Genomic DNA, 12387 nt, shown 5'->3' with positions numbered 1-12387 from the left:
TCCGTTGCTTGTTTGAAGAAAAATGAAAAGCGGGTGTGGGGGTAAGCTTATTTTACATGTGATAATCTTAGGGGCAACTGGAAAGTTAATTAAAAACTATAATTGGCTGTGTGGTTGCTGTTAATAGTCAGCAGGGTGTTTCCTCCAACTTTATTAAGGAAAAAAAAACAGGCACAAACATTATCAAGGCTTTCAGACTAGTGCGCAGATAATGACTTTTACTGAAAGTTGCCTGAAAGTATAAGAAAATACCAACCCAAAGCCACTTTCACTCATGTTTTCTGTTTATTTTTTTTTTTTAAAGCAAGTTTCGAAACCAAATACGTAAGTGTATTTATAGCTGAATTTTATTGGATGAAACAGAGGGAGAACTTGGTGAATACATGAGCTATGTACGCCTTTCACACATTTTAGCTTGCCAGCTACAAATGTGTGGTGGCTGTTCTTGAACGAATAGCGCTCTGGGCAAGAAACTTCAAGAGTCTACCAGTCAAGGTTTATCCGTTGTACTCTTTGTGCTTGTCTGGATAAAAGATGGCCAAAAAAAAAAAGCTCTAGTCTGAGCAGTACAAGTACTTCTCATAAACAAATTCCTGAAGAAACATTTATCACTGCATATCACGGACACAAGAAAGTTTTCCGTGCCCTTGCCCTCCTCTGAGTGAGCATGAAAATAACTATTGGTGTTGCCAAGCTGGAAATTTCACTGTTATCAATAAGAAGCATTTAGGTCACGTTACCTCTTAAAAAAAATGCAGATCTTGTCCAATAGTGGAGACTTTTATCTCAAACCATTGTTTGAGTGGGAGCTGTCATGGAGCCTATGCCCGTCACAAAACACTCACAGGCGCATCAGTCGCGATGCATCCGTCTCTCTCAGCTGCTGTCACAGCAGGGGATTTTCACTCCTCCACATTACAAACTGCAAATGAATCTTGTTGCAGTGAGCAATTAATCAATTTATCGCACAATAAATTAAACTGAGCTTGATAATTTCCATTCTGATGAAAATTTTGTTTACAGAGAATTCATAATCTATTTTCTTTATGGCTCTGGTTGTGTGTGGCTTTTATTTATTGTTTTTAAGTGTGTTTTATTTTCAACATTTTGTCTTCCAGCGTTCTGCACAAAATTAAAGTTTATTAGCCTTTGAGAGGACAAACCTGCATTATTATGCCATTATTCTTACATCAAATGATGAAAAGAGCACCCAAATGAATTTTGTTTCCATCAATCCCAAGCTAGGATACAGAAGGAGAATTAGAAATGTGCCAATGAAAAATATAGATAAAAACTATCCATTTAAACATTTACGTATCTTCAACTCATTTCGTCTCTCCCACTGAACTAGAGGGACCATTACAATTACATACAAATTGTAAATTATGTAAAATGGCCTTTCCTTTTCTGCGGACTCAGATTAAGTTTTTACATTTTTTTCTTCACAACTCCTGCTGCCGCCCACCAAGCCTGCCACTCTGGGCAGAGAGCCTCATTGCCAAACTGCTGCCATGTGAACAATTGCCACGATACATTTAGGGAGTTTTTCTTTTTATTTATTCCACCATCGCTTAACAATATACAAGTTATCCATTCTGACAAAACCTCTGTGGAACCCCTGTACTTGACATTAACCCATATTCGCCGAATACACACCTAAAGCCACTGATTAATGGCCTGTCTTGTGCTCTCTTACCGTGTGACGCCAACAGCAGGGGACTTGTCTCTTGCCGTGGGCCCTGTCCTGGACCCGCCGGCCCTTCTGATGGATGGACAGTCTCCTTGGACATGAGACAGTCGTCCTCTTCGAAGGGAGAAAAAAAATTATAAACCACCACCAGCAGAAGTAGTTCCTCCCTTCTTTTCCTCAGCCCTCAGTCCTGCAAAAAGCAATAAGTCTCACAATCAGCGCAGCGTTTTTAGACACAAAGCAAAACTATGGAAGTCGTTACTCAAACTGCTTATTCACACGCCGAGAAAAGTGACGTCGAGCTCCAGTAAAACTTAGTGGAAATTTCCCTCCGCACGCTCTTTACATAAACTTTGCTGAAAGAGTTTATAAGCAGCCCATTTGTTCACGGTCTGCCTTTTTTTTTGTTTTGTTTTATAGCAAGAAAAAAAAAGAAAGAAGAAGCAATGGCAGATTTACTGTTTGTGTCCGACTTACCTTTCAAACATGACAACTCTCTCACTTGAGTTCAAATGTGACTTATTCCCATCCTTCTTTCCCTCCTTCAACTCGTTCCTCAAAACGTTAGGAGGAAAAATAAAACAAGACAACTTCACACCCGACAGTTTTACCCCTACTCTAACTGTTCGACGTTCGTAGTCCAAGATANATCACTGCGAAGTTGAACTTTAACATTTTTACAAATAAAAAAAACTTTGAATGTTTTACAGGCATTTTTTTTGTCCTGCATTACTTAACCACAATCAAATACAAACTAATACAAACAATTACATGCAAAAAAAAAGCACCTAATTTGTACCACCTGTGTAGCATCTGTGTGTTTTTGCTCTTAAGAGAAAATCAGAATGCTATTTTCCAGTTTGCCGGAGCACAACAAGAACATTCGCTGGCCATGTGAGATATAAACTATAATTTTTAATTGAATGCGAACTGGAATGTGTGGTGGATTACAGTTATCACACACTGAACACATCACACCCACTGAGAAGAATACATTTTAGTAAATGAAACTAAGCTTCTTCAAAGAGCAGATCTGGGCAGGAAGGATATCCTGCAGCAGTCCGGATTACAGCGGAAATTGACGAAACCTCTGACTGAAGACTGGAACATAATACAGGATGGTAACGTAAGTGAACCTGCACAAGACTTGAGACAGGGCCAGGAGTTTACTGTCCAGCAGGACAAACAGCCTGAACATGCAGCCGGAGATACAAAAGCGTGGATTAGATCAACAAAATCATGTTAGAAGAGTCCAGTCAAAGTCCAAACCTAAATTAAACAAAATCGATAGCAACCCTTGAACATGCTTGAGATATATGGCAAATATTGGCAAAAATTCTCGCATTCTAGATACTCTCTAATTTAATCGCAACTGGACTCATTAGGGGTGAATGCAAATGCAGACCACACCTTTCAGGCTTGTATTTGCAAATACACTGCACTTTGTGTTCATTTATTAAATTATATACACTAAAGTTTGAGTGTTCCTAGAAGTTTACAGCATATTAAGACCCACGACCATCATTCAGTTTGAATCGAAATGAGAAACATGGTCTTCAACAGTAAGGAAAACAGAAAAAGACTCTTTAATGATTAAAATCTATATGTGTACCCTCTTATTTAATGTGCACTTAAATAATTAGGAATTGAGGTATGCATATCTAATCAATTGGCTCAACTACTTTGGATATCTTAAAGAAAAAAAAATGGTGAACAGTCTTGGGCACTTTGAGTAAAATATGCTAATTAACACACTTGAAATTTCCCATATGAAATCTATCTGCAGCAAGACAATGAGAAAATAATTACAACAGAGGTAGAATTACAATGACCGTTTTAATCAACCCCTGCACTAGCATTTCACCCTATTTATACAGTTTTTGATTCCATGACCCACTGGTAAGTAATCACTTGAAAATTACGGTGCAGTTTATAATAGGCCTATGCTTTGGAGGCAGTTTTTCTGCAAAGACAGGGCTCCAGGGATTACAATAAAGATATGAATCTTGCAAAACAACAATCAGCACAGAGCTCTAATAACTGGCATAAAGACTCAAAGAAAAGCAAACTGACACGAGGTTAAAAGTCTCAAAGTGCCCCAGGCTCTTTGAAAGGCGCATAAGGTAACGCATGGGGTGATTGCGGTGTTCGAATCAACACCAGATAAACATCTCACGTGTCCAGCGTTTGCACTTACAAAGTCGAGTAAAATTGTGCAGTCCTGTCCGATTAAATCCGTTCTGCATCTATTATGCGAGGGGTGTGGAGGGTCACAAAGTTCATTTCAAAAAGGTCAACTCTTCTTAAAAGGTAATAAACTCAAACGTGTGGCAAACGTAAGATTCACACAAAGGCCAGACTTAAAGCCTTTATTTCGAAAGTAGAGTCGTGCTATTTGACCTTACTTTCTTACTAAAGTTACACTAAGATAAAAAATTTAAAAAAAAACCACACAGGCTAGTAAGGTCGTCTTTATCAACCAAAGAAGAATAAAAAAAAAAAAAACTATTTGCAATCCAGTGAATTACGTGATGATTAAACTCCTAAAACCCGCTGCGAGGTGGTAGTGATTTATTCCGAGGCGGTGGCTGGAGAGGCACTGTTTGCAGAGATATCAGCCGTAAGAGCAGAACGGTTCGTTGAAGAATGTCTCTCTTCCCACAGGAATTCTCCCACCTCACCCTGGATGGCAGATCTACTGACGGACGATTCTCTGAGAAAGGCAGCGAACACTGCTGTCTAACAAACCACAGGGCTCTCAGACACAAAACCATCCAAGGGTCATAGAATTTTTTTTTTTTTAATGGGAAAAGTTTTATACTTTTCTAACACCGAGAGTCCTCAGCACCTTTTAGACAATTTTAAAGTAGAGGTACTTTGTTGTAGTTCTGGTTACAAAAATTCCATATGAATGTATGGCAGAAAGCATAAGGAAAGTAAGTATTTGGAAAGTAATCAGGCAATAAATAGAGAAACTATTAAAAATCACAGATTAACAAATGTGTGAATGGATGGATTATGGGTAGGAGGAAGCGAGGAAGAATTCAGCGGGATTAGACGAATGTATGGATCTTTAAGACAATGGAAGAAGTACGAAAGTATAGAAAAAAAAAATTAAATTCCCTTTTCCTTTTTTCCAGACAGACAAATTTCAGACTTTGTAATATCCTTCTCATTTGAAATAGCTTAGCTTATTTTACATCTGTGTCCGATCACTGTTCACTACAAATTCCTGCGATTGCACCCTGTGTCCTACGGGTGCCCTGTTGGGAATTATGCAACCGCTGGCCTATTTCAGGAACTCGCTTCAAGAGGACCGACCCAGCTGATGTAATGGCCGACCTGTCAAAACAGTGTTATTGAAGCTGAAATGGGATCGCTGTTGTTATCAAAACAGCATAATGGGCTTCCTCTTGTAGAGAAAACTTATTGTCCAGATACAGTACACAAGTTCTAAATCAGACAGCCGGGGGGAAAAGAAAAGCGCAAAGGCTCAGATGTAGGCAGGCAGATGATTTCTTATTGATTTCCTGTTTCTGCAGTGGAGAGGGCTCTCAATTACCCCTAGCAGCAAGCGCAGCACCCCCCGAACACAGCTAAACTACAGTGAGCCCATGGGACTCTGTGATATAAATAAGCTAAGTTAACTCGGCTAAAATGGATTATCAACTTAAAGGGGTAAAATCAATTCCAAGTCAAAAGTGATATCCAAGCCTTAAAAGTAAACTTGAACTTCATTACATCACTTTGATGACTTAAAGACAAATCATTTTATTTTATTTTTTAATTTTTTTCTCCCTCCTCTGGTAAATAAGCCACAGCCAAGTCATTAAGCTTAATAACAAACAGGAAAAAAAAAGAAAGAAGGAGGAGGAAAAGGGCACTCTGGAAAAGTTAACAACTGTGAAACAAAAGAGACCTGTAGTCAAGAATGGTGTTAAATGAAAACACGATCCTTATTACAGCAGCAATCAGCTGCCATTAGCCCATGTTGTCACATCTCACTCCTCTCAGGAACAATGAAGCACGCATGCACAAAGCCTTTTAGTCGCGTTTCACTCTGTGACCTGCAATCTATATCTTTGTAAGGAGTGGAATTACTGTGCAACTAGGTTTAATTAGAATTGCTTCTAAATCAATGGCAAATTGCTGTTTAGCAGAGCCTTGCTGTGCTCTACATTTGCATAAAACAATATGATTAGATCAGAGTCACGAGAAAGTTTCCAGCCTGAACCAGAAGAAATGCCACAAAGTACGCAGTAGCAACGGTTGAAAGGTTTTTATTATTGGAGACTTTTTGTTTCTAACTAGGAAGATGCCTCCAGAAGTTCACAAACCTTTACTCAATTAAAGGTCTGACGCGTTCCAGTTTTGTCCATTTCTGAATCATGTAATTAAAAGTTCACCCTGAATTTACACCGGACAAGCTGCGAAACTGTCGAGCTGTTGGCTGGACGGTTGACGGATGATTGACAAGCAGTTTGTTGATGGACGGACGGAAGAAAAGGTGAGCATACAACAGACCAACATAAGAGACACACGAATATATAAGAAGACAAGAAGACGTCCAGACAGATTGACAGAAGGTAGTTGGATGGACTAATGTACAGTTAGAGATGTTGATGGACAGACATAGGAATGGACGGATGACAGACGGAAGGACAGACGGATTTATGGATGATGGGTAGATGATTGATGGACCAGACAAGTCTATTTCCCCACCCCCCACATGTTGCAAACCTGGATGCTACTTCAACTAAAATACACTCTTTCCCAGTCTGCAATAACATCCTGTGAAGAGGTAAACGTTGGCACCAGGTTAAAGAAACTACAAGTAGGACTCAATCGGTACATGAGGACGGCCAATGTCTGAGTACATTAGGACGGCCAATACCACAAACCGGATTTCCCTTCTTGTAAAACACATGGCTGAGGGTTTGAAAGAAGCAAAAATGGCCGATTGAGCCAAGTCTTGGTCATAACGTCAGAATAAGACAGCAGGCATGTTATACTCACTTGCCAAGAGGCCGAGCTGCTATCTGGCTATTACTGTAATTGGAAACAGTGAAGCTAATATTTCAGATGGCCAACTGACCCTAACACAGGAACAGCATAACAATAGCTTTTCCTATAAGGTGAGAATATTGGCATTAGAAAAAAAATCTGAGTAAAATTAAAGCAGTTTCAAATGTTGAATAAAAAAATAAATAAAAAATCACTTGCAGAAGTTAGGCTGATCCGACATGTTAATCACTTTCACTTTCTGCAATTAAATTCCTCATTGTTTATTATTTAGAGAGAGGAAAAAAATAGCACAACGATGTACTGCTGTTTGCCCACAGTTTTCCCGGGTCATTAAGACTTACTCCTCACAGGCTTGCAATAATTAGGCTTCTCCTCTGTCACGAGACTTTGTCCTTCAGCGGATTGTTTCCTAGGAGAAGACACGCTTCCTGTTGATTCACAGTCACAAGCATCTGGGGAGGGAAGTCACAAGAAGTGGATGTTAAGTATGGTTCAAAATGAAATGGGCGGTCGGACATTTACATACAGTCCTCATAGGCCTGGAAGTTATTTTGTTGCGAGGCTCGTAAGGATTTAGTGAAACACAGAGAGTGTGGCATAATGCATACACCCCAACAAATATTTGGTTTAAAATCCATCTGGCTCAATAGTTGATCTGTCTTTATGGCAGAAGAGGTGAGTTTGTTTCCTGGTACAGAGCCCATTTTTAATCCAAGTCCACAATTTTCTGGCATAGCTTGGACTATGTTTACGTAAGACCACTGTCTGGAAACCGATGGTGTTTTTGAATGTTGCTTGGTGAAAAGTTTCACGTTTAGACGAGACCGCCAAGATATCTTCAATCCACTGTTGTTATGCTGGGGCCCTACGTAGCGCTGTGATTTTAACATGTCGTCAAAACATGCATGCGCTTTTAAACCCTTAGCTTCCACCTTCATCTCTCTGTCTCAAATGAACAAAGTGTAACACATGTTCCTTATCAGAAGTTGTGTTAAGGTAGGCAGGTTAAGTAGCACACACAGGACAATGCTATCCAATATTGTTTTTGTCGTTTTCTGCCCATGCACGTGCAGGACAAACCCTCACCTGAAATCAATAGCCCACTTGGAAACAAATGGGTTTTCTAAAAACCCATAAAAGGTAATGATCCTGATAAACATGAACACTGGTCTTGGAATAGATGAAAACTTGTGAATTCTGTGAGTAGATTCTATGTGTACATACCAATTGATTTAAATAAGCATCTATTATCTCTGATAAGAACAGTGGCTAACTGGGGCAGCACTATGCCATACCCCTAGTAAAAACCACAAAAAAGTGCATGATTAGTGACTTTTTACCAAATACTTGTGGGGATGTATGCATCTATGTGAGGATTAGAGAAAATCCAAAAACAAACCTGTGCTTCTGATTCATTTCTTTCATGCAATAAAGTTACACGGTGTGAACGGCTCAAAGCATTACGAAACAATCTGCAAACCAACAGCACATTAATGCCCAAAAGTGGGTATGAAGTCCTGATTGCCGAAAAACAAGGCTACCTATAAACACTTTTCTACCAAACGTTAACATTCCCGTTTGGGTTGGTTGTGCCAGACCGAATATCAGCTGTGTAACCCGTAGTTGCAAAAGGCCGCCCTCCTTTTTCACGCCAGCAAAAACAACCACCTGGCAACGTGTGCGACATGGTGGGACGGTTCAGGTGAAAGTCCCTGCCAGAGCTCTGGACCTCATTTTCTTTCTCCCAGTGCTCCCGAGTGCGCTCTACCTGCCAAGATTCTTTTACTGCTATAAAGGCTGCATTCATCTAAATTGGAAAAGCATCCAGGCAAAAAAACAAGAAAAAATAAGAAAAAAATAAACTGGCCTGATAACCATGCACAAACACGAGAAACTCTTAATCTGTCTCTCAAACTGGCTTCCTGTGTTTAACATTATGGCTTGTTTATTGCATACTGTTGCTTTGATGTGAAACTGAATCAAGGGTTTGACCATGGAGCACACCTAATATAGCTTTGCTTCACTGCAATAACAATCCATTTTGCGAGCTGTGATGGATAAGTGGTCAGAGGTGTAATATAGGAAGTGGAAGCATGTTGAGATCATTTGGAGTATTTAAGCATCACAGTTTACTTAAAATCAGCCTATATCCAGCAGACCCACTGTCCACTGAAGGGGAAAATCCACCAAAAACAAAAGTGGAATCCATTTACAATCCAGCAGTCCCGTGCAATTGCTCACTTTGTCCTACTTTCCTATTTTTTTTTTTTTCTCTTTTTGAAACCGTGCCATAATAATGATCGGTTAACGGTCCGTTGCTTGTTTGAAGAAAAATGAAAAGCGGGTGTGGGGGTAAGCTTATTTTACATGTGATAATCTTAGGGGCAACTGGAAAGTTAATTAAAAACTATAATTGGCTGTGTGGTTGCTGTTAATAGTCAGCAGGGTGTTTCCTCCAACTTTATTAAGGAAAAAAAAACAGGCACAAACATTATCAAGGCTTTCAGACTAGTGCGCAGATAATGACTTTTACTGAAAGTTGCCTGAAAGTATAAGAAAATACCAACCCAAAGCCACTTTCACTCATGTTTTCTGTTTATTTTTTTTTTTTAAAGCAAGTTTCGAAACCAAATACGTAAGTGTATTTATAGCTGAATTTTATTGGATGAAACAGAGGGAGAACTTGGTGAATACATGAGCTATGTACGCCTTTCACACATTTTAGCTTGCCAGCTACAAATGTGTGGTGGCTGTTCTTGAACGAATAGCGCTCTGGGCAAGAAACTTCAAGAGTCTACCAGTCAAGGTTTATCCGTTGTACTCTTTGTGCTTGTCTGGATAAAAGATGGCCAAAAAAAAAAAGCTCTAGTCTGAGCAGTACAAGTACTTCTCATAAACAAATTCCTGAAGAAACATTTATCACTGCATATCACGGACACAAGAAAGTTTTCCGTGCCCTTGCCCTCCTCTGAGTGAGCATGAAAATAACTATTGGTGTTGCCAAGCTGGAAATTTCACTGTTATCAATAAGAAGCATTTAGGTCACGTTACCTCTTAAAAAAAATGCAGATCTTGTCCAATAGTGGAGACTTTTATCTCAAACCATTGTTTGAGTGGGAGCTGTCATGGAGCCTATGCCCGTCACAAAACACTCACAGGCGCATCAGTCGCGATGCATCCGTCTCTCTCAGCTGCTGTCACAGCAGGGGATTTTCACTCCTCCACATTACAAACTGCAAATGAATCTTGTTGCAGTGAGCAATTAATCAATTTATCGCACAATAAATTAAACTGAGCTTGATAATTTCCATTCTGATGAAAATTTTGTTTACAGAGAATTCATAATCTATTTTCTTTATGGCTCTGGTTGTGTGTGGCTTTGACTTATTGTTTTTAAGTGTGTTTTATTTTCAACATTTTGTCTTCCAGCGTTCTGCACAAAATTAAAGTTTATTAGCCTTTGAGAGGACAAACCTGCATTATTATGCCATTATTCTTACATCAAATGATGAAAAGAGCACCCAAATGAATTTTGTTTCCATCAATCCCAAGCTAGGATACAGAAGGAGAATTAGAAATGTGCCAATGAAAAATATAGATAAAAACTATCCATTTAAACATTTACGTATCTTCAACTCATTTCGTCTCTCCCACTGAACTAGAGGGACCATTACAATTACATACAAATTGTAAATTATGTAAAATGGCCTTTCCTTTTCTGCGGACTCAGATTAAGTTTTTACATTTTTTTCTTCACAACTCCTGCTGCCGCCCACCAAGCCTGCCACTCTGGGCAGAGAGCCTCATTGCCAAACTGCTGCCATGTGAACAATTGCCACGATACATTTAGGGAGTTTTTCTTTTTATTTATTCCACCACCGCTTAATAATATACAAGTTATCCATTCTGACAAAACCTCTGTGGAACCCCTGTACTTGACATTAACCCATATTCGCCGAATACACACCTAAAGCCACTGATTAATGGCCTGTCTTGTGCTCTCTTACCGTGTGACGCTAACAGCAGGGGACTTGTCTCTTGCCGTGGGCCCTGTCCTGGACCCGCCGGCCCTTCTGATGGATGGACAGTCTCCTTGGACATGAGGCAGTCGTCCTCTTCGAAGGGAGAAAAAAAATTATAAACCACCACCAGCAGAAGTAGTTCCTCCCTTCTTTTCCTCAGCCCTCAGTCCTGCAAAAAGCAATAAGTCTCACAATCAGCGCAGCGTTTTTAGACACAAAGCAAAACTATGGAAGTCGTTACTCAAACTGCTTATTCACACGCCGAGAAAAGTGACGTCGAGCTCCAGTAAAACTTAGTGGAAATTTCCCTCCGCACGCTCTTTACATAAACTTTGCTGAAAGAGTTTATAAGCAGCCCATTTGTTCACGGTCTGCCTTTTTTTTTGTTTTGTTTTATAGCAAGAAAAAAAAAGAAAGAAGAAGCAATGGCAGATTTACTGTTTGTGTCCGACTTACCTTTCAAACATGACAACTCTCTCACTTGAGTTCAAATGTGACTTATTCCCATCCTTCTTTCCCTCCTTCAACTCGTTCCTCAAAACGTTAGGAGGAAAAATAAAACAAGACAACTTCACACCCGACAGTTTTACCCCTACTCTAACTGTTCGACGTTCGTAGTCCAAGATATTCCAGATGGTTTTTGACGTACAAAAGTCGAAAACATGATCCTCTGTTGACTCTTTCGGCGCGCAGCTGCGGTAAGTTTACTCGGGACACTTCAGGTCTAAAACATTTTCATCATATCCGGATTCCAGCAGCGCAACTCGTGAAGGCTCACTCTTCTCGCTTTCTCTCGCCTTGGCGGCAGGGAGGAAAACAAAGCCCTCCCTGTTGATGTTTACCCAAATTTATGTGAGCGTTTGTGTGCGCGCGCGAGAGAGAGAGAGAGAGAGAGAGAGAAAAAAAAATGAAAAACGGAAAGAAGGTAAATAATTTTGCCTGATGGAAATTTTTCATACAGTATATTTAGCAAATTTTTTTACAATGTTTACAAAACTCTCTCTGAGACAAACGTTTCCTTTAAAATTAATTCAAATATTTATCTTTTAAAAAACCCCTCTGAACAGCAAGAAAAGACAACATATGAAAGTGTAAATATGGTCTAAAATGACTGCTGTTTATGTTGTTATTACTCATAGAAAGTATTCTTAGCCTTTTTTTTTAGTTAATTGTACGTTGTCATTAACTTTGAGTGCTCTTTTTGTTTTTCTTTTCCCTTGATGCAACCATTCACTGAGTTATTTTTCCCTTTTTTATTTATTTCATAGAAAGTGCCCCCACATCAGAGCTTCTGTGTTTTGGTTTGATGGAAAGAACCATTAATGACACTTGTTTCCATTAATATTGGCCGTTTTTTGTTTTCTTCTTTTTCAGTAAATGGCTTGGTAATTTTCTATGTAATCTAATTTTTTTATCTTGTCCGTGTTTATTTTTAGACTCGAGCTGTTCCTTTCCACTGTTGCCACAATCTAGGAGCTTGTTAGAAAAGAAATGACTCAACTGATATTATTTTTAAATATTTTTTTTCTACTTTTAGATTACCTGAGTGACTGCTGCACTACAGATTCACCTCAATTTACTGCAGACTATGTTTACTGGTATTAAATTAACTAATACAGAACAGCTCAGAGTCCAGTAGTATCTACTGAA

General features: G+C 39.3%; 1 protein-coding gene and 1 long non-coding RNA gene across 3 annotated transcripts in view; both read right to left on the bottom strand.

Moving 5' to 3' along the window:
- Positions 1-2331, bottom strand: part of LOC103156641 (myoD family inhibitor domain-containing protein-like) — a 29609-nt gene extending 27278 nt beyond the window's left edge. Inside the window, exons 1-2 of one of the 2 annotated variants that reach the window (XM_007578773.2) lie at positions 2168-2331; positions 1697-1880 (exon numbers count right to left, since the gene is read on the bottom strand). In XM_007578773.2, coding sequence (XP_007578835.1) covers positions 1697-1790 — 94 coding nt within the window. In that variant the 5' untranslated portion in view covers positions 1791-1880; positions 2168-2331. The remainder of the gene's footprint in view (positions 1-1696; positions 1881-2167) is intronic. The other variant, XM_016664240.1, reaches the window with a different exon arrangement.
- Positions 2332-5610: 3279 nt separating this feature from the next.
- Positions 5611-11559, bottom strand: LOC103156633 (uncharacterized). The gene is made up of 3 exons (XR_478164.2): positions 11194-11559; positions 10723-10906; positions 5611-7167 (listed from the first exon to the last, which is right to left on the bottom strand). It is a non-coding gene; the product is annotated as an uncharacterized LOC103156633 (long non-coding RNA).
- Positions 11560-12387: the final 828 nt, after the last annotated feature.

The sequence above is a fragment of the Poecilia formosa genome, unplaced genomic scaffold (assembly GCF_000485575.1).
Source record: "Poecilia formosa unplaced genomic scaffold, Poecilia_formosa-5.1.2 Scaffold9, whole genome shotgun sequence".
Classification (NCBI taxonomy): domain Eukaryota; kingdom Metazoa; phylum Chordata; class Actinopteri; order Cyprinodontiformes; family Poeciliidae; genus Poecilia; species Poecilia formosa.
The sequence above is the reverse complement of the archived record's forward strand: the minus strand, read 5'-3'. Positions and strand labels throughout refer to the sequence as shown.